At 43.5% G+C, this 25,642-nt stretch overlaps 1 protein-coding gene and 1 pseudogene across 6 annotated transcripts in view; both read left to right on the top strand.

The window, feature by feature from the left end:
* Positions 1-13,331: 13,331 nt before the first annotated feature.
* LOC129480145 (heterogeneous nuclear ribonucleoprotein A1-like) lies at positions 13,332-14,443 on the top strand (annotated as a pseudogene).
* Positions 14,444-25,019: 10,576 nt separating this feature from the next.
* INTU (inturned planar cell polarity protein) overlaps positions 25,020-25,642 on the top strand; it is a 72,686-nt gene continuing 72,063 nt past the window's right edge. For 3 of the 6 annotated variants that reach the window (XM_055275849.2, XM_055275850.2, XM_055275848.2), the window contains exon 1: positions 25,022-25,268. In XM_055275849.2, coding sequence (XP_055131824.1) covers positions 25,123-25,268 — 146 coding nt within the window. In that variant the 5' untranslated portion in view covers positions 25,022-25,122. Of the gene's footprint in view, positions 25,269-25,642 lie in introns of all 6 variants that reach the window. The other 3 variants (XM_055275847.2, XM_063637518.1, XM_063637519.1) reach the window with 2 other exon arrangements.

The following is a 25,642-nucleotide window of genomic DNA, read 5'->3' on the forward strand; positions in this document are numbered from 1 at the left end:
TCTTTTTTTATTTTTTGTAGAGATGGGGTCTGATTATGTTGCTCAGGTTAATCTCAAACTCCTGGGCTCAAGCAATCCTCCCAACTCAGCCTCCCAAAGTGCTGGCATTACAGGTGTGAGCCACTGCACCCAACCTGTAGTAAGTTTTTAAATCAGGAAGTGTAGTCCTCTCTCTTTCAAGATCATGCTGGCTATTCTGGGTCTCTTGCATCTGCATATGAATTTCTGAGAAAAAGGCACACAATCTTTCAATCAAGATTGCATTGAATCTGTAGACCAATCTGGGAAGCATTGACATCTTAACAATATTAAGTCTTCCAAATCCATGAACATAGGATGTTTTTTCATTTATTTAGGTCTTCTTTAATTTCCTTTAGTGGTGTTTTATTGTTTTCAGTACGTACAAGTCTTAGACTTATTTGTTGAATTTATTCATAAGCCTTTTATTTTGTCTGATGCCACTGTAAATGGAATTCTGTTCTTAATCTTATATTCAGATTATTCATTGCTAGTATGTAGAAATATAATTGTTTTTCATATTGTTCTTGTATCTGCAATCTTGCTGAACTCATTTATTAGTTGTAATAGTTATTTTGTGAATTCCTTAGATTATGTCATCTGTAAATATAGTTTACATCTTTCTTTTCTATTTGGATGCTATTTTTTAAATTTACATACTTACTTATTTGCATAATTGCCCTAGCTCAGATCTCTAATACAATGTTGAATAGAAGTGGTGAGCATGGACTTCCTTTCCTTCTTACTGGTCTTAGAAGGAAAGTATCCACTCTCACCCTTTGGGATGATGTCAGTTGTGGTTTTTCATAGATGCTCTTTATTAGATTTCATAAATTCTCCTCTATTTCTAGTTTTATGAGTGTTTTATCATGAAAGGATATTGATTTTGTCAAATGTTTCTTCTGCATCTATCGAGATTAGGTGGATTTTGTCCTTCATTTTATTAATGTGGCATATTAATTAGATTTATTTTATTATGTTAAACCAACTTTGCATTCCTGAAATAAATTTCACTTGATTGTGTTACATAATCATTTTTATATGTTTCTGGGTTTAGTGTGCTAGTATTTTGTTGATAATTTTTGTATTAATAGTCATGAAAGATATTGCTCTGTTCTCTTAGAATGTCTTTTGTTTTGGTATCATGATAATAATGACATCATAGACTCAGTTGAAGTTTGTTTCTTCTATTTTCGGAAAAGATTATGAAGAATTGACAATAATCTTTTTTAAATGTTTGGGAAAAATAATCAGCGAAACTGTTTGGTACTGAGCTTTTTTGTGCATGGTGAGTTTCTTAATTACTAATTTAATTCCTTTACTTACTAAGGTCTATTGAAATTTTCTATTTGTACTTGATTCAGTTTTGGTAGATCCTGTCTTTCTAGGAATTTTTCCATTTCACCTAAGTTAAAATTTTGCTGTCTTACAATTGTCTATAGTATTCCTTTATAATCCTTTTATTTCTATGAGGTGGTAGTGGTGTGCCCTATTTCATTCTCTAAACATTAATAATTTAATAATTTAATTCCCTATACATTAATAATTTAATAATTTAATGTAGAGGGAATGAAATAGGGCACATAACTTTTTTCTTGTCAGCCAAGCTAAAGGTTTACTAATTTTATTGCTCTTTTCAGTGGAGCAATTACTCTTGTTTTTTCCCTTAGTGTTTTTTCTATTCCCTGTTTTATTTATTTCCACTACAATCTTTATTATTTTCTTCTTTTCTGCTTGCTTTGGGCTTAGTTTGTGCTTCCTTTTCTACTTTCTTAAGGTGGAAGTTTGGGTTATCGAGATCTTTCTTCTTTTTAATATTGGCATTTACAGCTATAAAAGTCTCCCTAAGTATTTCTTTGACTGCATCCCATACACTTTGATATGTTGTGATTTTATTTTCATTCATTTCAAATAATTTTCTAATTTTCATTGTGATTTCTTCTTTGACCCATTGATTATTTTGTAGTGAGTCGTTTAATTTCTACATATTTGTGGACGCCCGAAATTTCTTTCTGTTTTTGGTTTTGAATTTCACTTCACTATTGTTAGAGAACATGTTCTATATGATTTCAATTATTTTAAATTTACTGAGTTTTGTTTTACGGCTGAATATACACGTCTGTGTTTTCTATTGCTGCCATAACAAATTACCACAAATTTGCACCTAACACAAATTTATTATCTTGTGGTTCTGAAGATCAGAAGTCTGACATGTCTTACTGGGCTAAAAATAGGAATTTGTATGGTTGTATTCCTTTGTGGAAATTCTCGGAGAGTTCCCTTGTTCATTCGAGTTGTTGACAGATTTCAGTTCCTGCAAGTTGTAGGACTGAGATTCCCACTTCCTTGCTGGCTGTCAGCTGAACTGTTCCCAGCTTCTAGAAGCTACCCACATTCCCTTATTAATAGTCCCCTTTCTCCATCCTCAAAGGCAGCAACGGTGGGTCAAGTCCATCAGTTTAGTAGTCACTTAAACCTTTCTCACACCTCAGTTGTCTCCTCCTCCTTCCATTTCATCTCCCTACCATGGTTAGGAAAGTGTCTCCACTTTTAAGAACTCATGTATTTTGATTGGGCCCACCCAGACAATCCAGGGTAATCTCCACATCTCAAGGTTTATACCCTTAATCATATCTGCAAAGCCTCTTTTGTCATGTAATATAACGTGGTTCCAGGGATTAGGGCATGGATATCTTTGGGGGCCACTATTCTTCTCATGACAAGATTTACTCTTGAGAAAATTCCATATACACATGTAAAGAATGTCTATTCTGTTGGTGGTGGTGGAGTGCTCTGTGGGTAACTACCGGCTCTAGTGGGTTTACTATTTTTTTCAGATCTGCTATATCCTTGTTGATCTTCTGACTAGTTGTTCTATCCATTGTTGAAAGTGGAGTAATGATGTCTCCAACTATAGCTGTTGAATTTTCTATTTCTCACTTCAGTTTTTGCTTCATGTATTTGGATATCTGCTATTAAGTGCATATATATTCTTAATTGCCATGTCTTCTTAATAGATTGAAACTTCTTTAACAATTATAAAATGTTTTTCTTTGTCTCTTGTAATAATTTTTGTCTTAGAGTCTATTTGGTCTGCTGTTAGTGTAGCCAGCCACTCCAGCTCCCCTTTGGTTACTACTTTCATGGTTTATCTTTTTCCATCCCATTACTTTCAACCTATTTGTGTCTTTGAATGTAAAATATGTCTCTTATAGATAACACATAGTTGATTCATTTTTAAAAATCACAACCTCTGCATTTTGATTGGTATGTTTACTCTATTTTCATTTCATATGATTTACTGAAAAGATAGGCTCTACACCTTCCATTTTGCTATTTTTATATGTCTTAGATCTTTTTTGTTTTTCTTTTCCCTCGTTACTGCCTTCTTTTAAATTCAATTGATATTTTCTAGCATATCATTTTAATTCTTTTGTTTCTTTTACAATATATTTTTAGTTATTTTCTTATTCTTGCCCTGGGGATTTTATCATAAAACAATCTAATCCATATCAATCAAACTTAATTTCAACAATATATTAAAAGATTGCTTCAATATAGGTCCATTTCCTGCCCCCTTCCTTTGTGTTAATATTATCATACAAATTACATCTTTATACATTATAAGCCCAACAACCCAGTTTTATAATTACTCATTTATGTAGCTATTTTTAAATCAGATAGGATAAGAAAAGAATTACAAATAAAAATACATTATACTGTCTTTTTAATTATGTAATTACCCTGCAGTGCTCTTTATTTCTTTGTGTGGTTGAAGTTACCATCTAATGTCCTTTCATTTCAGCCTGAGAGACTCCTTTTTGTATTTCTTGTAGGGAAGATCTACTCATGATGAAGTCTCTCATTTTTCATTTATCTGGGCATTTCTTCTTTTTTTTTTCAAAGATACCTTTGCTAGATATAGAATTCTTGGTTGATAGTCATTTTCTTACAATACTTTTAATATGTTATCCCATTGCCTTCTTGCCTGAATGGTTTTGATAAGAAGTCAGTTGTTAATCTTATTGAGGAATTTGAAGCTAGAGTGTATATATGCTGAGTTATTTTTCTTTTGTAGCTTTCGAGATTCTCTTTTGTCATTGGCTTTTGATAGTTTGACTCTGATGTATCTAGGTATGGATTTCTTTCTTTTTATACCACTTGTAGTTCACTGAACTTCTTGAGCATGTAAATTAATGTTCTTCATCAAATTTGGGAAGTTTATGGCAATTATTTCTTCAAATATTCTTTCTGCCCCTTTATCTCCTCTTCTTTTGGGATTCTCTTTATATACATACTGGTATGCTCTCTGAGGCTCTGTTCGTTTTTCTTCATTCTTTTGACTTTCTGTTCCCTGGATTGTATAATCTCAATTGACCCATATTCAACTTACTGAATCTTTTTTCTGCCTGCTCAAATTGGCTGTTAAGCCCCTCTGGTTAATAGTTTTTTATTTCAGTTGCACTTTCAACCCAGAATTTTATTTTGTTCCCTTTTTTATATAATTTTCTATCTCTTTATTGATATGCTGTGTTTGGTAAGACATCATTGGCATGCTTTTTAAAATTCTTTAAACATGTTTTCCTTTAGTTGTTTAAACACGTTTTTAAGACTTGTTCTAAAGTCTGATAGTAAGTCCAATGTCTGGGCTTTCTCAAGAAAAAGTTTCTAATGGCTGCTTTTTCCCTGTGAATAGGCCACACATTTTGTTTCTTTGCATTTCTCATATTTTTTTCTTAAAAATTGAATGTTTTAAATAAAATAATGTGGCATCTCCAGAAATCAGACCTCACCCCCCTTCACAATTTGTTGTTGCTTCTGTTTGTTGTTGTTGCTGATGCTGCTATTTCTCTCTGTTTAGTGAATTTCCTGGACTAAGTTTTAATGTATACTTTTTGTCATGTGTAGCCACCAAAGTCTTTCCTCAGTTTAGTTGTCTGTTAATTTTTGGACAGAGATTTCTTTAAATTCCTTGCACAACTAAATCTCCCTACCTTTGCTGAGGAGCTTTGTTTGTGTTGGGCCATGCCTTCAATGCTTCAGCAAGCAGCTGACAACTCTGCCTCAGAGTTTACTTCCTGCTTGCACAGAGCCTCAAAACCAAACAAAAGTTAAGCTCTAGTTAGATCTGTCTTGGACATGTGTACAACCATGCACATGCACATGGCCTTCTAGGTTCTTAAGAATATGTCAGAGCTTTTCCAAAGCCTCTATGAATACCTCATTCCCCAGTTTTTCCTTGTAACTGTTTTGGTCAGCCTCTCATTAGCCCCAGCTGGTACTGCCATCTCAGGCAGTTGCAATGTAAAACAATTTTTGCTGATTGTTTTTGACAGATTCCCTCAGGATAGGGCTGTTCACACAGACTAAGCTCCAAACCATGTTAAGCAAAGACAATCCCTAAGAATGTGCCTTTTCCAGGGAGCTGTCAGACAGATCAAATAGTAACAACTTTCTGAGGATGGGATTTTTTTGGAGAGCTCCAAACCTATTCTGTTCTCCCCAGTGGCTACCAGGCTGCTGGTTTTCACAGCTGTCATGGTTGTGAGAATGTTAATTGTGTGTGTGTGTGTGTGTGTGTGTGTAAAGACAGAAGTTGTCTGTGTGTTGTCCAGACTGGTCTCAAACTCATGGACTTAAGCAATCCTCCCATCTCAGCCTCCCAATGTGCTAGGGTTACAGGAGTGAGCCACCATGCCTAGCTGAGAACATTTATGTTCAAGTCTATCATAGAGCTTGGAAAAGAAGACTACGAATAAGGCAAATTAAAACACCACAAAATTTGCTATTCTTACTGAGATTCAGCTATGTTTCTTGAATAAATCTAACTTAGATTGCTGAAAGCCTTTGGTTAATTTCCAGGACTCTGAAAGTGTTAATTTTGACATTTTTGCCAGTGCTTTCATTGTTGTTAAGGAAGGATTTTCAGAAGTCCTTATTCTGACATTCTGCAAGTGTTTCTCTTGGTTTGAGTTTTCATGTGATTGTTTGGGGTAGTTGTTTTTATTTTTGTTGTTGTCTTGATTGGTTTTTGGAGAGATGGTTTTCTACTGGATATTCCTAGGATTCTTTTCTTTGAAGTCCAACATTCATTTTGTTAGGATCTGTCATCTCAGCATTGACTTCTCTAAATCAATTTACCCTTCAGTCAGAAAATTCAAGTCTTCCTTTATTTCAGGAAAGTTGTTCTGAATATTGACTCTAACATTTTTTTCTATTCTGTAGTTCAGGTTTCCTAACCAGGAGACAGAATGTCCTCCTCTGCACTGAATGGCCTCTGCCTTTGTCTACTGAAGACTGCCTGAGTATCACTTGCAATTTAAAACAGGGCCAGTCTGTAGAGCCTTCTCTGTACCCAGGACAGTTTAGAGGCGTGTCTGTGTTTCCACACCAATAGTAATTATAGTAATAATGATTACTACAAGGTGAGCATCTAATGCTTCAAAATCTGATATCATTTAATGACCCCAGCTACGCTGTGAGGTGGGTATTATCTTCATTTGCAGATGAAGATACTGCAGCTTAGTCAGCAGACTAAGTCACCCAAGTGCTCTGTCAGAAGCAGAATTTGTACTCAGGAATGTCCAACTGCAAAGTCCATGTGCTTGAACAGTATGGCATACTGATACATGCACCTGCCATGACCAGAACACAATACAGTGATCTGGCAGCACTTAGTGGCTCATCATCTCTGCTATACTGATAACAACTTGAGGGCTGGACCTACTTATCTTATTTAACAAGCACCCTCTCAGAGGTTAGGGTTGCCCAGTGCAAAGATAGCAAGTCATGTGGCACATGGGCCACCTCACCCCTCCTGCAGCCATCAAGAACTTTCTCTTTTGAACATGGCATTCTTTCTCTCTAAGCCCAGTTAAGAATTCAGAATCCTTCTAGGCCCAGTTTTTAAAGCAACCACCACCAATCTATTGGTGCTGACATGAATTCAAAAGATACTTCCTATCCCTTATCTAAATAGTTCATAAGATGATGAGGCTGAACCATGGAATAAATGTAGTCCATCAGAGATTTCTAGAAAAAAAAAAAACAACTCTCAATAGTCCTAGAAGTTTGGAAATGAGTATTAATCCCAGGATAATCCAGACACATCTTGTCTTATGGCCTGATGCCAAGTGATGTGGCCCTTATCTAATAGCACATTTGCATTTTAAATGAGTAAAGCTGATTAAACCTCTTTTTCTAATTTCAGCTTTTATTTTATCTACAGGGGCCTAATAGACATTCACTCCACCCAACAACCACAGAATATACATTCTTCCTATCTGCACACAGAACATATTCTCAGATCAACCATATGCTGAGTCATAAAGCAAGTCTCAATAAATTTTTAAAAATTGGAATTATACCAAACACACTCTTGGACCACAGTGCGATAAAAATAGAAACTAATATCAAGAAGATCTCTCAAAACTACACAAATACATGGATATTAAACGACTTTTTCCTGATTAACTCCTAGGTGAAAATCAAAATTAAGGCAGAAATTAAAAAATCTTTGAAAGTAATGAAAATGGAGATACAACTTCATAAAATCTCTGGGATGCAGCCAAAGCAGTGTTAAGAGGAAAGTTTATAACCTTAAATGCCTTCACCAAGAAGTTAAAACATTCTCAAATTAACAATCTAACTTTGCACCTAGAAGAACTAGAGAAAAAGAGCAAACCAACCCCAAAGCTAGCAGAAGAAAATAAATAACTAAAATTAAAGAAGAACTTCATGAAATTGAGATGCAAAAATCCATACAAAAGATAAATGAAACCAAAAGTTGATTTTCAAAAAAATAAACAAGACTGAGAGACCACTAGCTAGATTAACAAAGAAAAAAGAATTTCCAAATAAGTACTATCAGAAATGACAAAGATATTACAATTCATCTTCATTTGCAGATGAAGATACTGCAGCTTAGTCAGCAGACTAAGTCACCTAAATGCTCTGCCAGAAGCAGAATTTGTACTCAGGAATGTCCAACTGCAAAGTCCATGTGCTTGAACAGTATCGCATACTGATACATGCAGAAATACAAAAGATCCTCAGAAAATACTGTGAGTATTTCTATGCACACAAATTAGAAAATCTAGAGGAAATGGATAAATTCCTGGGAACATACAGTCTCCCAAGATTGAATCAGGAAGAGACTGATAACCTCACTAGACCAATATCAAGCTCTGAAATTAAACCAATAATAAAAAACCTACCAACAACAACGACAACAAAAAGCCCTGGACTAGATGGATTCACAGCTAAATTCTATCAGACATACAAAGAACTGGTACCAAGCCTACTGATTAAACCTCTTTAGGTTCCGCTTTTTGTATTGTTAAAATCTTCACTTTTGGTTTTCTAACAGTCTCTGATTCAACATTCGTTACCAATAAACAATCCAGGTAGCCTCACCCTGAGTGGCAGCCTGGCTGGGTGAGTTCTAAAAATGCCCAGGACCTCCAAGACTAGGTGAGATCTGAAGTCATGAAATGCCTCCATTCACTAAAGGCCTGAAATTGTCCTGACTGCCCCAGTCCCACGGACCAAGAAGAGCCTTTCAAGCTGTGATCCCAATACTTGTGGCTGCTGTGAGAATAAGGAAAGCAGCCTAGGCCTCCTGTGGGAGGATCAGATGTTTGCCCTTCATACCTCAGAGAGCCTTCATCCAAGTAAGATGGGTGGTGAGGAGCTGTGGATGACAACATGACGGATGAGGACTGATGCAGCAGCCATAAGTAGATTATAGGTTTCCATGGGATGTGCCATGACTGCTTACAAATGGGGCCCAGCCATGGAATTGAGTTATCAACTAAGCTGATTCCTGAGGCACAGATCATCCTGTCCTCCACAACATGATTAAAGACTACATGATACTCGGGAAGACCTCTGCAGCTGTGTGCTTGGAGGAATGTGTTTTTCCTGCTAAAGCATAAGAAAAAAGAGACCAGCAATTATTATCTTAGGCCTTGCAGCATCCTTTCTGGTCCTGCAAGTTTGAGAAGGCAGGTGTCTGTGTGTGTGTGTGTGTGTGCATTTGTGTTTGTGTGTGTGCACACGTCCACATGCATGCATGATCATACAATGGAAGTGGGTAGGCAAAAGTTGATTGCCTATATACCCTCCCCACAGCCGGGTGTATAAGAGTGTTCTTTGAGAATGAGAAAGCAGGAAGGAGCACATCCCACACCTTAGCATTCATGTAGCCAATTAGCAAACTCCTGAGCTCCCATGACATGCTAGACCCTGGGTTCAGCAGTGGAGCTCAGACGTGTCCCAAACCGGGCGATGGAAGTGGTGGGAAGCAACCACTCATGGACAGCTTCCCGTGTGCCAGGCGTGTGCCAGCATTGACATTATGCCGTCTCTCACTCCTGCCCTCCATCACATTAGTGATTCTGCCATGAGTGACTCATTCCTTTGGGTTCCTGTAAGTTCCTGTGGAAGGGTCTAGCCACAGCAGGGGAAAGAGCACCGAGGGAGCTTTTAGGAAACTCTGCTCCAGGTCAGCTGTGCGATGCTGAAAAAATGGCTCACCCTCTCTGGACCTGTTTCCTCTTTTGCACAATAAGAGGGTGGTGTTCTCCAAGGTCCCCTTGAAAATCCGACTTATCCTTGGTCATCACTTTGCAGAGGGCAGGTCCTGTCCCCAAGCCCACCAGAGTGGAGCTGGGAAAAGTTCCATGGTGGAGAAAAGGCAGGGGACACACCTCTGAGAGTCATTCCTTTGAAGATTGAGCCCAGAAGCCTCGGTTTCTGGATTGCATGGGGCACCTTGGCTTTCTCTGCTGGAGCCACACACCCCTGGTGTGATAGTTTCTGCCCTGCCCAGACTCTGGTCCCAGAAGGTTGACATAATGAGGAGGGAATGAGCTTGCTAGCTCTGCCATGACCAGCAGGTAGCCTTGGGCAAGTGCTTCACTTCCCTGAGCCTCACTTCCTCTGCTTCATCCCTTCTCAGAGACCACTCCTCATTTACCATCCTAAAGTCTGACCCGTCCTGACCACCATTATTCTCTCTCCATTCTCTGATTTTTCTCTTTAGGACAGTTACTGCATTCTCCATCTCTTGTTGTTTCTTAGGTGGAGGAGGTACCTGCCTCCTCCCTACCTAGAACGTGAGCCTAGTAAAGGGATGGGCCTCACCTGTTTCAGGTTTGACCTCCAATGCCTGTCACATAGAAGCTCAACACCATTTCCAATGCCAGAAGTGACAGGACAACAGCAACAATAGCAATATTTCTGTACCACCCCCCTCACTTTCCAAAGAGAAGTAATTCCCAGCTTGGACTCTGCCTTGCTGGGAGGCGTGCCCAGGTGCGGCCTCTCTGCGACCTTGGACTCTGGCTCCAGCTTATGCCAGCGTGGCCTTTCCCCAGGGTAGGGAGCTGGCACCCTGGGCATTCCCCAGCCAGCATCCAGCCTTCTTGGGCAGGGCCTTTCCACACCATTCCTCCCAAATCCTCACTGGCCCACCCTGGAACAAATGCAGGTGGAAGCTCGCATCCCCACCTCTGCTGTTTCTGCTGGGTCCTCAAAGAGCTTTCTGGCCAGTGCCTGCTCCTTTTAGGCCCCACAGTAGGGCACGGGGTGGGCCTCGGTTGGCCTTAATTTTCCATTCACCTGAGGAGTGGCTCAATCTCACTCACTCTCATTGCAGGTGGATGCCAGCCAAACTGGATGCATAAGGCTTTTGTGATTTAGTAACTGCAACAGGGGAGATAAAGCGCCTAGGAATGTCCTCGGTTGGAAAAAAGGGGCACGATCCTCACATTCTGTAACCTGAGCACTTTATCTCCTCTCTCCCCTTCCCTTCACTGATACAAGAAAGGAGACTCCAGCACTAGTTTCCTCAGTCCTTCTGCACGGCGGCTTTCTCATGGCCTCAAAGTCATGGAGAAGAGTGTGCACGGGACACCTCACTTTAAGCAAAGCCCATAGACCATATTTGAGAAAAGGAGTTAAATAAAGAGGCAGCCACCAACAAACCAGAGCCTCGTGGTCACTTGGGTCCCACAGACTCTAGAGGTCAAAGGGCCTCTGAGCATTTGAGAATCAGAGAGGGCAAGTAACTTGGCTGATATCACACAGCACGAAGGTGGCAGAGCCAGGATTCCACCTGCTGGCCTCCCAGATGTCTTTCCTGTTGGACCCTGCTTGCTGGCCACTCCTGGTGGGGTCACTCCACTGTTAGTGTGTTCATCAAACTGACAGTTGTGGTCCAGATCCCCTGCCTCTGGTGTGCCCAGCACCTTAGCTGGCACCTCCCTCAGCAAACCCAGCTCTCGCCATCCTCCCAAGCATACTTCCCAGGGCTGTTTTGTCCATCACGGTTCCAGAATATAGGCCTTTGGGTTTTTTCAGGGCCTGTAAAAAGGTTTGAAACATGAAAAACACACTGGGAGTTCCAAAATTCTCAAAACTGTAGAAATGCCTTAGGAATTAAATATGTAATTAGATGTGAACACTTCATTACACGCCTACAATTAGTCACATGCCTACGATATGGGAATAACGTCAGGTCAGCTAGTGAACTGTTATATAGTAATTGCGCATCACTTATACAGATATACACAAAGTGCACTTACTGACTTGGATATGTGTGTTTCGTTGTTTGAAGTGGCGTGGATGGAGGCTCCAAAAGATAAAAGAATGTAGGGGCGGTGACTCTTCAAATGGCCTTCACCCACCCCTTACCCTCAGCTCACCCACCATGAAGCTTCCCCCTCCAAGGAGGACACACCTCCTTTCCTAGAACATTCTTCAGTGCCACAGGCTGCTCAGTCAGCCCTGATTCTGGAGTCTCCAGTGAGCGAGGCCTGGGATGGCCCCAGCGGGATGAGCCACACTCCCCACAGCACTCAGCCTGGATGTGGCACCGGCTGCACATAGCAAGAGGCAGCTATTGGACACCTGCTTGTCACATGTTCTGTCTTATCCTCCCAGCAACACCGAGTGAGGGAGGGAGTGTTAACCCACCATTCACCAGGTTTACCAGAGCCCAAGCCCAGGCTCTCCCCACTGCACACTTTTAAAAGGGTCCTTTCAGCTTCCCATTAAAGAGGTTTGTTCCTTTGTTCCTCCTCTCTTGTTCTTCCTAAGACATCACTGAAATTTAAGCTTATAAATTTAAAATGGAGTAAATCTATAAGGGAAAAGCATTAAAAAAGAGAGAAAGATGGCTTACTAATGGATGAGAGTCCAACACATTTCTGGAAGACAAGGTTCATGAGCAGCCTAGCACTGTGGCTCCCACCTGTAATCCCAGCACTTTGGGAGGCTGAGGCAGGAGGATGGCTTGAGGACAGGAATTCAAGCCTGCAGTGAGTTACCGTCACACCACCCTACTCCAGCCTAGGCAACAAAGCGAGACCCCGTCTCTTAGAAAAGAAAAAAGAAGATTCACAAGAGGGTGTGGCAATATTAGACAGGCTAAGCCCACAGGTGTACCCAGTGTAACCACAAGGGCCCTTCGGTGGAAGGGAGAAGCAGAAGAGGTCAGAGTGAAGCCACACCTGCTGTGACAATGGAGGAAGAAGGTGGCTGGCAAAGGAACGCCATCAGCCTCTAGAAGCTGGAAAAGGCAAGGAAATCGTATCCGCCCGGAGCCTCATGGGAGCACCGCCGCCTCATGGGAACACAGCTGCCCTGTGACACTGATTTTAGCCCCGTGAGACCCGTGCTGGACTTCTGGCCTCCAGAACTGTAAGATTTGTGATGCTCTAAGCAAATCATAAATTTGTGGAAACTTGTTACAGCAGCAACAGAAAACTAGCACAGGCAACCTACGTGCTAATTCTCATCTTACCTGAGAATTCTCATCTTACCCTGAGGTGGGGTGTACAATACACCCAGTGTTAGTTGGAAAGCTGAAAGAATTCTCTAATGCGAATACTGAAATCGTCAGGTCAGTGTAACTGTGACAGTCTGGAAGCAATGGAGGCTTCAGTGAGCAGGACCGGCTGCCTTTCTCACCACCACAGCTTGATCTCTCTCACAACTTCCTCTCCACCTCCACTGACCTCTGGGTTGGTTTTCTCCTGCATGATCTTTCCACATGTCAGGAGCCTGGAGGCCCCCTACAAGAGCCGATTTTACATTTCCTTCCTAGAGGTAATCCCAGAACAAAAGAGAGCCGTTTTATTTATTTTTTTTCAAGAGAATTAAATTGTTTATTGATTACACATGATAATGGATGACACACAAGCTTCATTCCCATCTATAATTTTATCTGGTACCATTATTCAATTAGATATATTGCATAGGATGTGCCAACAATTACTTTTATAACCAATAATTCCATGATTTTGCTTGAGTAATCCCTTTTAATGGTGATTGAAATCATGACTGACCGAGGCAGTGGCAAGAAAAGGGGCTTTGCCTTTGTAATCTTTGACAACCATGACTCCGTCGATAAGATTGTCATTCAGAAATACCATACTGTGAATGACCACAACTGTGCGATAAGATTGTCATTCGGAAATACCACACTGTGAATGACCACAACTGTGAAGTTAGGAAAGCCCTGTCAAAGCAAGAGATGGCCAGTGCTTCGTCCAGCCAAAGAGGTCGAAGTGGTTCTGAAAACTTTGGTGGTGGTCGTGGAGGTGGTTTCGGTGGGAATGACAACTTTGGTGGTGGAGGAAACTTCAGTGGTTGCGGTGGCTTTGGTGGCAGCCGTGGTGGTGGTGGATATGGTGGCAGTGGGGATGGCTATAATGGATTTGGTAATGATGGAAGCAGTTTTGGAGGTAGTGGAAGCTACAATGATTTTGGCAATTTCAACAATGAGTCTTCAAATTTTGGACTCATGAAGGGAGGAAATTTTGGAGGCAGAAGCTCTGGCCCCTATGGCGGTGGAGGCCAATACTTTGCAAAAGCATGAAACCAAGGTGGCTATGGTGGTTCCAGCAGCAGCAGTAGCTATGGCAGTGGCAGATTTTAATTAGGAAACAAAGCTTAGCAGGAGAAGAGAGCCAGAGAAGTGACAGGGAAGCTACAGGTTACAACAGATTTGTGAACTCAGCCAAGCATAGTGGTGGCAGGGCCTAGCTGCTACAAAGAAGACATGTTTTGGACAAATACTCATGTGTATGGGCAAAAAACTCGAGGACGGTATTTGTGACTAGTTGTATAACAGGTTATTTTAGTTTCTGTTCTGTGGAAAGTGTAAAGCATTCCAACAAAGGGTTTTAATGTAGATTTTTTTTTTTGCACCCATGCTGTTGATTGCTAAATGTAATAGTCTGATTGTGATGCTGAATAAATGTCTTTTTTTTAATGTGCTGTGTAAAGTTAGTCTACTCTGAAGCCATCTTGTTAAATTTCCCCAACAGTGTGAAGTTAGAATTCCTTCAGGGTGATGCCAGGTTCTATTTGGAATTTATATACAACCTGCTTGGGTGGAGAAGCCATTGTCTTCGGAAACCTTTGGTGTAGTTGAACTGATAGCTACTGCTGTGGCCTGAAGAGAGCAGTTTTAGTAGTGAAAGTCCTGGAGGATTCTTAGTGGTCAGGATTGGGGAGCATGCCTGCATCCCACAGTGGCCAGGGCCCAGGACATATGCCTGGCCCTGTGACTGGCTGGTCATAGGCACAGGCCCCCGAGAGGGAGGGGAGAGTACTTTCAGAAGAAGGGGAGGGTATGGGAACAGACCCAACCTGGCCGCCCCAGACCGTTACCCTCCCTGAGGTGGATGGAATGCAGAATCAAAGTACAATTATATGGTTTAAAGTTTTAAAAGTAAATAACAGAAAACTAAAAATAATTATGCCAAAATGATAAAACTTTGGAAGGGTGAAGGGAGGAAGCAGAGATGCATAATGAGGCCATTTCTTTTTTTTTTGAGATGGAGTCTCACTGTGTCGCCCAGGCTGGAATGCAGTGGCGCGATCTCGGCTCACTGCAAGCTCCGCCTCCCGGGTTCATGCCATTCTCCTGCCTCAGCCTCCCGAGTAGCTGAGACTACAGGCACCTGCCACCACGCCCGGCTAATTTTTTGTATTTTTAGTAGAGACTGGGTTTCACTGTGTTAGCCAGGATGGTCTCGATCTCCTGACCTCGTAATCCGCCCGAATGAGGCCATTTCTTATGCTCCGTCACAGGAGGTAGATAAATTTTCTCCAGATGAATAAAAAAATAAGGGTGCCTATACATGCTACTAAGCATTGTGGAGGCACCCACCAGAAGTACTAAAAATGGAAATGTTTACAAGAAGTTGCCTCTGGAGAGTGAGGCCAGGACTGGGGAGGGGAGAGGATAGAAACTGCTTTCTGTCGCCATAAACCCTTCTCTCATGTTTGATTTGTTCCTGTCTGTTTGTTTTACATTGATCACAAGATGTGCTGTGAGAGTGAAAGATTTTTAAATATTTAGATGGATGTCTTGAGCTTTGATATGAAATGCTAATCTGATCAATATCTAATATTATAACTCCATTTGGGATAAAATTTTAGGGTCATGGGGAAAAAAACATAATTTGGAATCATCTTCATTCATATGCAAGTTATGCTTTTTAAGGAAACTCCTTGATTCTCATCTGCTGTGCTGAATCTTTAGGAGTTTAACCTGCTATGTCACATGTTTCAATAAAAGAGAGATGTCCCCAGCCTGTTAAACAACAAACTCTCCTGCTTAAATCAAAAAGCAATTACAAATGAATGAATGAACTCTCGTCATCACCCTCTGTCCAGAAGAGAGTAAGGCACATTCATTCTCACAAGAAGACCTGGCCTCGCCCCATTTCTCTGTTTCCCAGGCATATGGCTCATCTGCGTCCAGTATATGTTTGGCCGGGACACTGGACATGTCCCACTCGGCTCCTGCCTCTTGCTCCTGCCAGTCTGGCCTACAGCCCTGGGCCTGAGGGGAGGACTGGGAGCCATCAGAGAGAGCAGCTGGCCAGGATTGGATTTGCCTTTGCATCTCTGGGATCTGGGTTGGAGCCCAGACTCTTTCCCTAGATCCCAACTCTGCTTGCCCAGAAGTCTTGGCCTGGTACCCAAGTTTCCTACCAACTCAGAGGTCACAGCCACCCAAAACTCCAAGGCTAGGAAGCTCACTAAGGCCACCTGCTCCCATCCACATCCATCTCTTACGTTCACATCCCGTCTTTATCAGCCCTGGTCTTTCAGACGGCCGGGAGCACCATCCCTCCTGGTGGCTGCTCATCTCCAGACGTCTCCAGGTAAATCAACATTCACTGCCAGGCTTCCCTCCATTCCTGCAAGGGGCAGCACTAGGTCCAAGCTATGGGAGCCACTGAGGCAGAACTCAGCCTGCCCTGCCAGCAGAGGCCTCAGGCAGCCAGCTGTGGCCCTAGGATGCTGTTCTGCCGTGACCCAGGCCTAGTGCTCGATGCAGAGTTACTCTTCAGGCCCCAGCTCCTTCATGCAGGGCTCCCGGGCCACATATTCAGAGTCAGATTCCCCACCCTCCCCCAGGGATTTGGGTCATTGACTTACACCAAAGCTGGAAGCCATAAATCAGGAGCCTTCATTGGTCTCATTCCTGAACCCACCCCTGCAACCTTTGGTCATCGCCCCATAGGCCAGCCCTGGCCATCCACCCATCTCCCTGATGCTCCCTCCATCCTTCTCTGGGACTCCTCTCCTTCCTGCTCTTCCACCACTGCTGACTCTGCCTCCTCGTCACTGTTCCATTGGGAGGCCCATTTCAGAGCAAATGAGCCTTCTGTGTCATCAGCCTCTCTCTCCTCACCTGGGGGCACACTCCTTTGCCCTAGATGGGGGCTTCTCACTCTCCCACTTCCAACTTGGCTAAGGACCCAGCAGGACAGGGAGCCTCTTCCTCTTCCCCTTTGCCCTCCTCCCACATCCCATCATCTTTCGCTCTCTGGAGGTTGGGGGGAGGGGCAGGGTGGAACCATTTCCCCGGCTTCTCACTCCCAGGACCTCCCCTTCACGATCACCATCTCCCTCTCCTCCCTGAGGCTGGAAGCCTGGCCATGCCCGTAGGACAACGTCTCCCCAGCTTGGCCTCAGTGCTCTGGGACCTCCCCAACTGCACAACAGGCTCCCAAGCCAGGAATGCTTTTGTCTCAGCTCCCCTCTAGACTTGGGGAGCCCTCCGTGGAAAACCGCAGTCAAAAAGTGGATTTAGCATCTGCATTGTTCAGGGTCATGGCAAGAAATGGCATTGAATGGTTCAAATGATGAGACTTCAATGGCAGTAGTCCTTACAGAAGTGTGGCCAGGTGAAGAGGATGAATAAGGGATGTTGAGAAGCACGAAGACAAACAACTCTAGGATGCTGTTACCCATGGGGCTAACGAGACAGAGAGGAATAGTGTTGCCAGAGCCAGTAGGAGCTGGAGATGTGGAGAAGGGGCTTCCAGCAGGAGCTGATGTCTTGGAGAGACACAGCCTTGGGCAGGGGCAGTGGGGACGGGGTGGGGGGATACTTTGACCACTCTCCCTCTCTTCCTATACTTTTGCCTTCCAGCTAGAATCTCCCACTGGCTAATTCCAACCTCTGCCCAGTCAGTACGAAAGCCCAAGAGGCAGCTTAAAGAAGTCAGGTTCCTGGGGTCAAGCAGGACACGTGGCTGTGGGGGTGGGGAAGGAGAGTGGGCAAACACCCTGAAACTAAAAGGAGAGTAGCAGTGCAGAATCCAGGGCCACTGAAAACAGTTCCCAGAGTCCAACTCCTTCATTTTGCAAATGGAGAAGCCAAGGCTGGAAAAGGTTAGTGATTTTCCCGAGTCACACAAAGTTGGTGGCCAGGCTGAGCCCAGACCCCAGATCCCCATCCCCCTTGCTGTCTGTCACACAGCAAAAGCCTTGACACCAACACTCCCTTCTGTGGAGTCTCTTGTAGTGTTTATGCACTAAAAATCATTTTTAAAACATTTTAATAGGGTATATTGCTTTGAATCCCTTCCCCAACAAGAAATATGCTGGCTGGCTGGCAGAAGGCTCAGCAGCTGACCTTGAACTCCCTTGCCCTCCCCACATCCAGGCTGAGATTTTCCATCCAACGGTATTGCCAGAGCCCAAGCTGAATGGAGGAGGCTGGAATTAAACAGTAATAGCCCCTTCCAGTTATCGTTCTGTAGCCAGCAGCTAGATGAATATTCAGAAAAGATCGGAGGGGAAATCTAATTGAATTCAAACATAATAAATTGAAGCCTACTCACTGGATTTATGGTCATGTCTTCTGGCATCTTTTAATTTTGCATCACACTCATTTGGAGGCAATCAAATTAGGGCGCTCATTAGCGGCCGAGGGAGGGGAGGCTGGAGCCACACTCGCTGCGGTAATGAGATCTCTGCAGTGGGATGATTCAGAAGTCGGTTGCCGGGGAGGCTGCAAGGGCACAGTGGTCACTGCCTCCTTTCAGGAAAGTTGTTGGGAGGAGCAGGAGGTTGATTGTAGGAGGGAGCAAGGGTGGAGTCCAGCCCGGCTACTCACCGGGCAACTGTGGCCTTCACCGCCCACAGTGTCAGACTCCTCCTCGGTGGGATAGCGGCAGTGCCTGCCTCCAAAGGCTAAATGAGTAGGAAATGAGATAAGAGGTAGAAACCATGTCTTCCTCCAGCCCTGAGAGTTTGATAACCTCTGCCCTCTCATCCCATTATGGCCCCATGGACAAAGCTCCTTGGCCCCCGATTCTCACCCATGGACCTCTGGCTCGTACTTGTGAGAAACAAACTTACCCGTCCAAACCCAAAGAATGGACTCAGAGACCCGGAGAACAGCGAAAGCGAAACTTTTAATGATGATCTTGCAAGATCGGGTGTCTGATGGACAAGCACACCCAGCAGTTTCGACAAGCAGTTTCTCCCTAGAGTACGGGTCCCTCCCCCAGTTGCTCATAGACTGAGTACTACGGGGTCAAAATCTTCCCGGATGTTGCCTATTGATTGTTAGTCAGGGGCTTTAGGTGTTTTTTTTAGGATTGTCTTGCTGCATTTTGTTCAGCTCACAATGCATTGCAATCCTAGTCAGCTCAGGGGCTCTTCAAGTATTTGACTTACGACCTAAGTAGCTAGGCAGGCTGACAAGAAGAGACAAATCAAGCTATCTTGCAGACTAATAAACTTTTATCTTAAACTTCTTTGGTTTGGGTGAGGGCAACTAAGTGGGTGGGGAAGAGGGAGGAAGAGGGAGGCTGAGAAGCAGGCATCAGCTATCCAAGCAGGGGCCTACTATGTCCTGTTGCTTCTATAGTTTGCTGACCTAAGCCGATTCAAGGCACTTGGTCTTAGGAATGGACCACTGTATACATTATTTCCTTCAGATGCCCACCATGGACACAACGCTCAGCTCATCCTGGCAGCCTGGTGAGATATGGCCTTGCTGCTAGAGCCGTTCCAGGCATCCCTACCCCAGACCAGGGGACTGGTCCAAGAGACCTGAGCTGGAACCTGAGAAGAACATCCAGGCAGCAGCCAAATAGGTGCCTGGCGCAAACAGGTGTTCAGGAAACATGGGCTTTCTCATCCACCCCAGTCCCTGCACAGGGCCGAGGAGGAGGAGGGCAGGCAGCTTTCTTGTCTGACACAATCAAACATTCACTTATCGAACACCTCATATGCCTGTGGTACCAGGCAGGATGCAGAATGTTATCCCATTCCATCCTCACTGACCATAAGGGAAGTATGAACACATTTCACTTTGTTAGATGAGGAAACTGAGTCCCAGTGCGAATAGGCATTTGCTCATGGCCACACAGCAGGTAAGAGATGGAGTCAGCAGTCAAACTCAGGTCTGACTGACTCCAGAGCCTGCGCACTCTCTGACAAGCAGCTCCACAGAACCATGGCTGCCCAAGCAGGTGACTCCACAAGAGCCTGGAGCCTCTGGGACCCGGACAGGGAAGTAGATTGTAGCCTTGTGAGAGTTACGTCATGTGATGAGGGCTTTCTGATCCCACAGTCTACAGAGGGAACCGCAGCTGGAGCTGAGCAAAGCCAGCTCATCCAGGCAGGGGCTCCAGTGAGTGCGCCCTGCTGCTCGCCAGGTGGTCAGCCTTCCAGCTTCCCCAGGGAGTACCTACATGTCCCCCCAATGCTTACTGCCCACTCCCAGGAGGGGCTGCGTGTCAGAGCAGGCCAGAGCACCAGATGCCCTGTAAGGGTGTGTCTCTGTGTGTTTGTGTATGTGTGTGCACACACATGCACGTGGAAATGTGCGTGGGTGTGTATACACTTGTGTGCATGCACAGAACTGTGTGTGCTTATAAGTGTGTGTCTCTGTGAGTGTGTGAGAGTGTGTGTGTGTAAGTGTGTGAGGTAGGCCAAGCAATTCCAATCACTTATTTTCTGAAATGTCCTCAGATCCACCCAGGTGAAAGGAGCTAATAAATATGTCATTATGATCACATTTTTGACTTAAAACACAGTCCTGATTATATTTGCAATGACGACAGTTTACTTTACCCAACAAAGTCGGTGATTCAATTAAACCTCTCCCCATCTATCCTTGGGCAGCCAGACAGGCCAGGCTTTCCAGCCACAGGGAGAAGAGGAGGCAAAGGTGACACTCCCATGAGCGCGTACTCTCTCATCACATTCTTGATGCTTCCTCTGTCTTGGTTTTTTGAGGCCCCCAGAGCTTGGCCAGGTGTCTGCTCATTAACATATTAGGCCTGAGTTCAAATCATGAGCCCCATGAGCTGAAATGCACTCCAGGCCCCCTGCCCACTCCACAGAGCAGTGCACCTGAAGCACAGACCTGACTGATTGAAGAAAGTCTTGACAGTAACCACCTGATGTTAGCACAGATGCCACAGACTTAGGGCCCCGCAGGATGCCAGCTGCATTCCCAGTGCACCCACACTTCCAATCACTGGCTACCAAGATAGAGGCTCCCACTCGGGGCTTCAAGTTGAATAAATAATTCATTAGAATGACTCACCAACCTCTGTACTTACAATTCCAGTTTTATTGATTGGTACAAATCAGGACAAGCTAAATGAAACGATGCACAGGGAGAGGTCTGGGGAGATTCTCAAATGCGAAGCCTCCCAGAACATGGTTACACGATTACCAACCAGGGTGGCTCCACTGAGCTACCATGTCCAGAGTTTTTATTGGGGTTTTGTTACCTAGGCATGATTGATGAAATCATTGCTTACACCTTTGTACTCAATTCCAATATCCACTCTCTCCCCAGAGGTCAGGCTGATATCATGTGGCTCAAAGTCCTGACCCTTTATTCACATGGCTTGTCTTTCCATGGTTGGCCAGCCTGCATCCTGAAACTATGGAGTCCCACCTTGAAGCACCTGGTCAGCATAAACTCCGGTGTGGCCCCAGGGACCCATGATGAATAGCAAAGACACTCCTGCCACCCTGGAAATGCCAAGGGTGTAGAATCTCCCTTCCAGGAACCTGGGACAAAGCCCAAATGCTTCATTTTACAACACCATGGGCCCCCTAAAGTGTCTGGTGGCTCTTCATTGCCTTCTGGGTAGATCCAGGCTTCAGCCTTGCCTGGAAAGCCCCTTCCTCCTTGTCTGCCCTCATCTCCCAGCTCTCTGGCCAGGTGCCTTTTGTTCCAGCCACACTGGCCTTCTTCACTTTCCAGACATACCGGGCCCTTTCCCATACCTCTGGGGTGATAGCCTCCTCATCCTTTCCCCTTTCTTGATGCTTCCACTGTCTTGGCATATGTGACATCTGCTCACCTCTCCATCTCCCTAATGAGGCTATGAGCACCCAAAGGCACCCTCAAGGCCCACACATTTTAGCTGTCCTGGATGACCTGAAGCCACACAGTGCAAGGTCTGCAGAGATGGTGCCATTCAGAATCCCTGAGGCCCTTGGCTGGGAGCCATATTAATGGTCCTTCCCTGGCCTAGAGAGACGCTGCACCATTCTTGCGTCCTAAGCATGGCATGGCCACAGTATTTGCATTCACTTTTATTTCCGATCATGAAGTTGAGCAAGCAGCTGACTCAAGGGCCAATGATCCTGCCAAGGTCTTCCTACAGGTGTTCCCAGCAGGCCTGCTGGCCAGGGGTGTGGTGCCACAGGTGCTTATCATGGGCCCACTGCAGGATGGCTGGTCCCCAAGCAGCCCCACCCAGAGAAGCTTCCACCACGATCCTGAGGCAATGCCTAAGGCCTCTGGAGAGTGAGGTGACTATCACTGTTGGGGGGGCATGACCAACACAGGGTGCAAGTCAGTTTCTTGGTTGCTTACAATGTTCAATTATTTAATCTGAGTGCTGGTGACATGGTTCCCTTGGCAAAGATTAATCGAACCATATAATTGTAATTTGTATATTTTTGTATATGTCTGTTCACTTCAACAAAAATTTACATAAAATGTCCTATTAAAAAAAAAAGCTACTCTTGCCCCAGCTTCTTAGCATATGCATAAAGCAATGCTCAGAAAGCATCTTACTGATCAGGAGAGTTACCCCAAGGGGTATGCAGCCCAGTAGGTCTCAGCCTTATTTTACCTAGCCCCTATTCAAGGTGGAGTCGCTCTGGTTCAAATGCCTCTGACACTCCTTTTGCCTATTACCCCTTTACAAACTCCTCCTCCTGATCTTCACCTTTAGTAACATGTAGACCTCTTTTAAGGAAAAAACTCTTGTGGATTTCCATGGATGACTTAAGTTTTTTAATTATAATTTTAAATAAATGAGGTATAAACTGTGCTTTATAGCTCCTATATAAGACGAAAACAATTTTATGAATTAATACAAATAAATTACAAAATGTAATAGCTGTTACAACACTATAAAAAGCACATTTAGAAATTAAAACAAAACCATAAAACCTAGGAAATTCAAATGTATATAGTTTAATGTACATTTGTACATGTAATGTACAAATTCACATGTACATAGTTTAATGTATATTTGTACATGTTATGTACAGTTGATGTAAATACAACTAAACTTCAGCTTAAAAGTATAAGCTGCATACTGCAGCTTGTTTGGCTGTGAGGGAGGTAAAATATACTATCCTGGCCATTTAAGTTTAATACACTTGAAAAACAGCAAGTGCCTTTGTGCTGTTTCTTAAAAGCAGCAGATGAAGCTCCCATGTGAAAGACACCCTCCCTATACTAGAAAAATGTAACATTCTTATTCTCAAGGGCATAGAAGTGAAACCAAGAGAATTCTGTACAGACCTTGTTAAAATAACTTATCTTTTAAGCTTCCCAATTTAGTTTAGTTGCTTCTTCACAACTAACTATTCTTTGTCCAATCCAGTATATAAGTTAACGACTAACTGCTTCTTTGGGTCTTCATTTCTTTATGAGGGCTCCCCTGCCATGTAAAACTTGGATTCTAGAGCAAGGAGAGAGGTCTGTCTGCCAGGCTCAAATTCGCGAGATGGGAGTGGGTTCCAGCCTATTCAGGGAATGGCCAGTTGGCCTGTATGTATGAAGCACAGAACTAAGAGAAAATTTAGGGCAGTTCCCCAAGTTTGCTGAATCACAGGGGGCACTTGTTTGAAATAGAGATTTCCAGGCCCCTCCCCTGGAGATTCTGATCCTGTTGATGTGGAGCAGGGCCTCAAAATCTGTATAACGAGTTCCAGTTGCTTTTTCTTTTGTTAATCTATTTTAGGTAAGTTTAATTCTCAGGCCCAGCTGGGACCCTAAGAAGATGGAGGTAGAGTTTTTCTGCCCCTGCAACAGCTACAATTCAGGTTCCTTTGAGTTCTCCATGCGTATACCCATACCGGCCATGTGATGACTCATCTCCCATTACTCTTTCTCTGTTGGAACCATGCCATAATAACAATACAAATTAATACTTCCTCTAAGAAATTTGTCATGGCCTCACGTATACTACTTTGGTTTTTTCTGGATATTCCATTAGAACCTTGTATTTACTGTAATACTTATCTCTATGTTATAATTGCCCATTAGAGAATCCCCAGCACCTAGCCTTTGAGATCATAAAATAACATTATATCCTTTTTTTACATGCTGCAACATGAACATTTCCCCCATGCTTTACTCTTTGAACACATTCTAGTTATAATCATCATATTTTATATATATTTAACTTTTCCCCATTGTTTGACATTTTAAGATTGCTTTCAGCTTTTCAGTTTTACAAATTTTATAAATTTGCATCCTTTCTCAGAGTAGATCTCTAATAGTTGAATTACTGGGTTCTGAGGGAGGAACTTTCATGTAATGGTTATTGACTTAGGTTCATTTCTTGGTTGACTTCGTTGACTGCTAGCCATGTAACCATTAGTAAGATGCATAACTTCTCTAAAGCTTAGCTTCCTTATTTTAATATAGAGAAAATATTTACTTCATAGTATGTGAATGCTCAGCATTGTATATGAATAAAGTAAGCAGAGCCAAGGCTGACTCTCAATCAATGCTAGCTGTTATTTTTGTACTTAAAAAATACTTGATATAGGTATTCATAAATAACAGGTAGATTTTACCTGTTTACACTTCCAACTTTAGTAATGAGAACACTTAATTAGATTATAAAATTTTGAGTTAGAAAATGAACATGAAGTTGATTCCACAGGATTGCCACTCATTTGTGGCACTCTACAATACCCACTTGGGATAACCGTGAAAATGTTTGCAATTGCGAAACAATACGAAACCCATAAAACAATGGAGCGTATTTACATTAACACCTAGATCGCGTTGCTTAAAAGCGTCCGTTACTTGCACGGATGAGGTCCTAAGGAAAGCTAAAGTGCGGTTTCCTTCACCTCGAAGGAAATCCAGGCTGACCGACGGCTGTTAGGCATTAGAAACACAGGACAAAGAGCAAACTGGATATCCAGCACTGGAAGAAAAAGGGGAAAAACGCAGTGGATCTCCGCCTGTTTTAACAAGTTATGCTGCTCTAAGGAAGAGCGTTCCGGGGAGCGTAAGCGGTGAAGTTTTAGCTATTTCTATCCTTCCAACCGAGAAGCCCTCCTCGAAGTTTCAGCCCATTGGCTGCTTTCTGTCCTCCTTGTTTCTTCTGGGAAGCTTCCCCGTCTCCCTGGCAACGCGACCTGCCACCAATTGCAGCTAAGGATTGGTGGTCACATGGCCTCTGCCGCTTCCTAAGCAGAGGCAACATGGCGGCCTCAGCAAGCTGTAGCTGCGAGATTTGAATTACTCCACTCCTAGCTATTACATTCCTGACGATGGCCTCTGTGGCTTCGTGCGATTCGCGTCCGAGCTCAGACGAGCTCCCTGGAGACCCCTCTTCACAAGAAGAAGATGAGGACTATGATTTTGAAGATCGGGTCAGCGGCTCGGGTTCATATTCCTCAGCGAGTAGCGATTATGAGTAAGGTTTTCAAAGAGGGACAATTAAGCCCATCCCTTCAATCCAGAGAATATACACGTGGGCTGGGGGAACTGCAAGGGTGTTGGCGTGGTTGGAATCGAGTATATGGGGTTCTATAATAAATGGGATTTAATTGCACCACATTCGATTGTATGGTGGTGTGAGCAGAAATGACGATGCCATTCTTTGCTACTGTAGGTTTTGTTTGTTTCTTTGTTTTTTAATGATTCTTAGATGAGGAGAATCTCCTCTTTTTGGTGATGGGCTCTGTCTAGGCCATAGGAGGATATATCTGTAACAGTGTTCAAAAAACTCTGTTCCGATGGCAGTGTCTTCTTGCTTCTTTGGTGTGACCTTTGTGGCTTAATCTCTTT

This window comes from Symphalangus syndactylus, chromosome 4 (genome assembly GCF_028878055.3).
Source record: "Symphalangus syndactylus isolate Jambi chromosome 4, NHGRI_mSymSyn1-v2.1_pri, whole genome shotgun sequence".
Lineage (NCBI taxonomy): Eukaryota > Metazoa > Chordata > Mammalia > Primates > Hylobatidae > Symphalangus > Symphalangus syndactylus.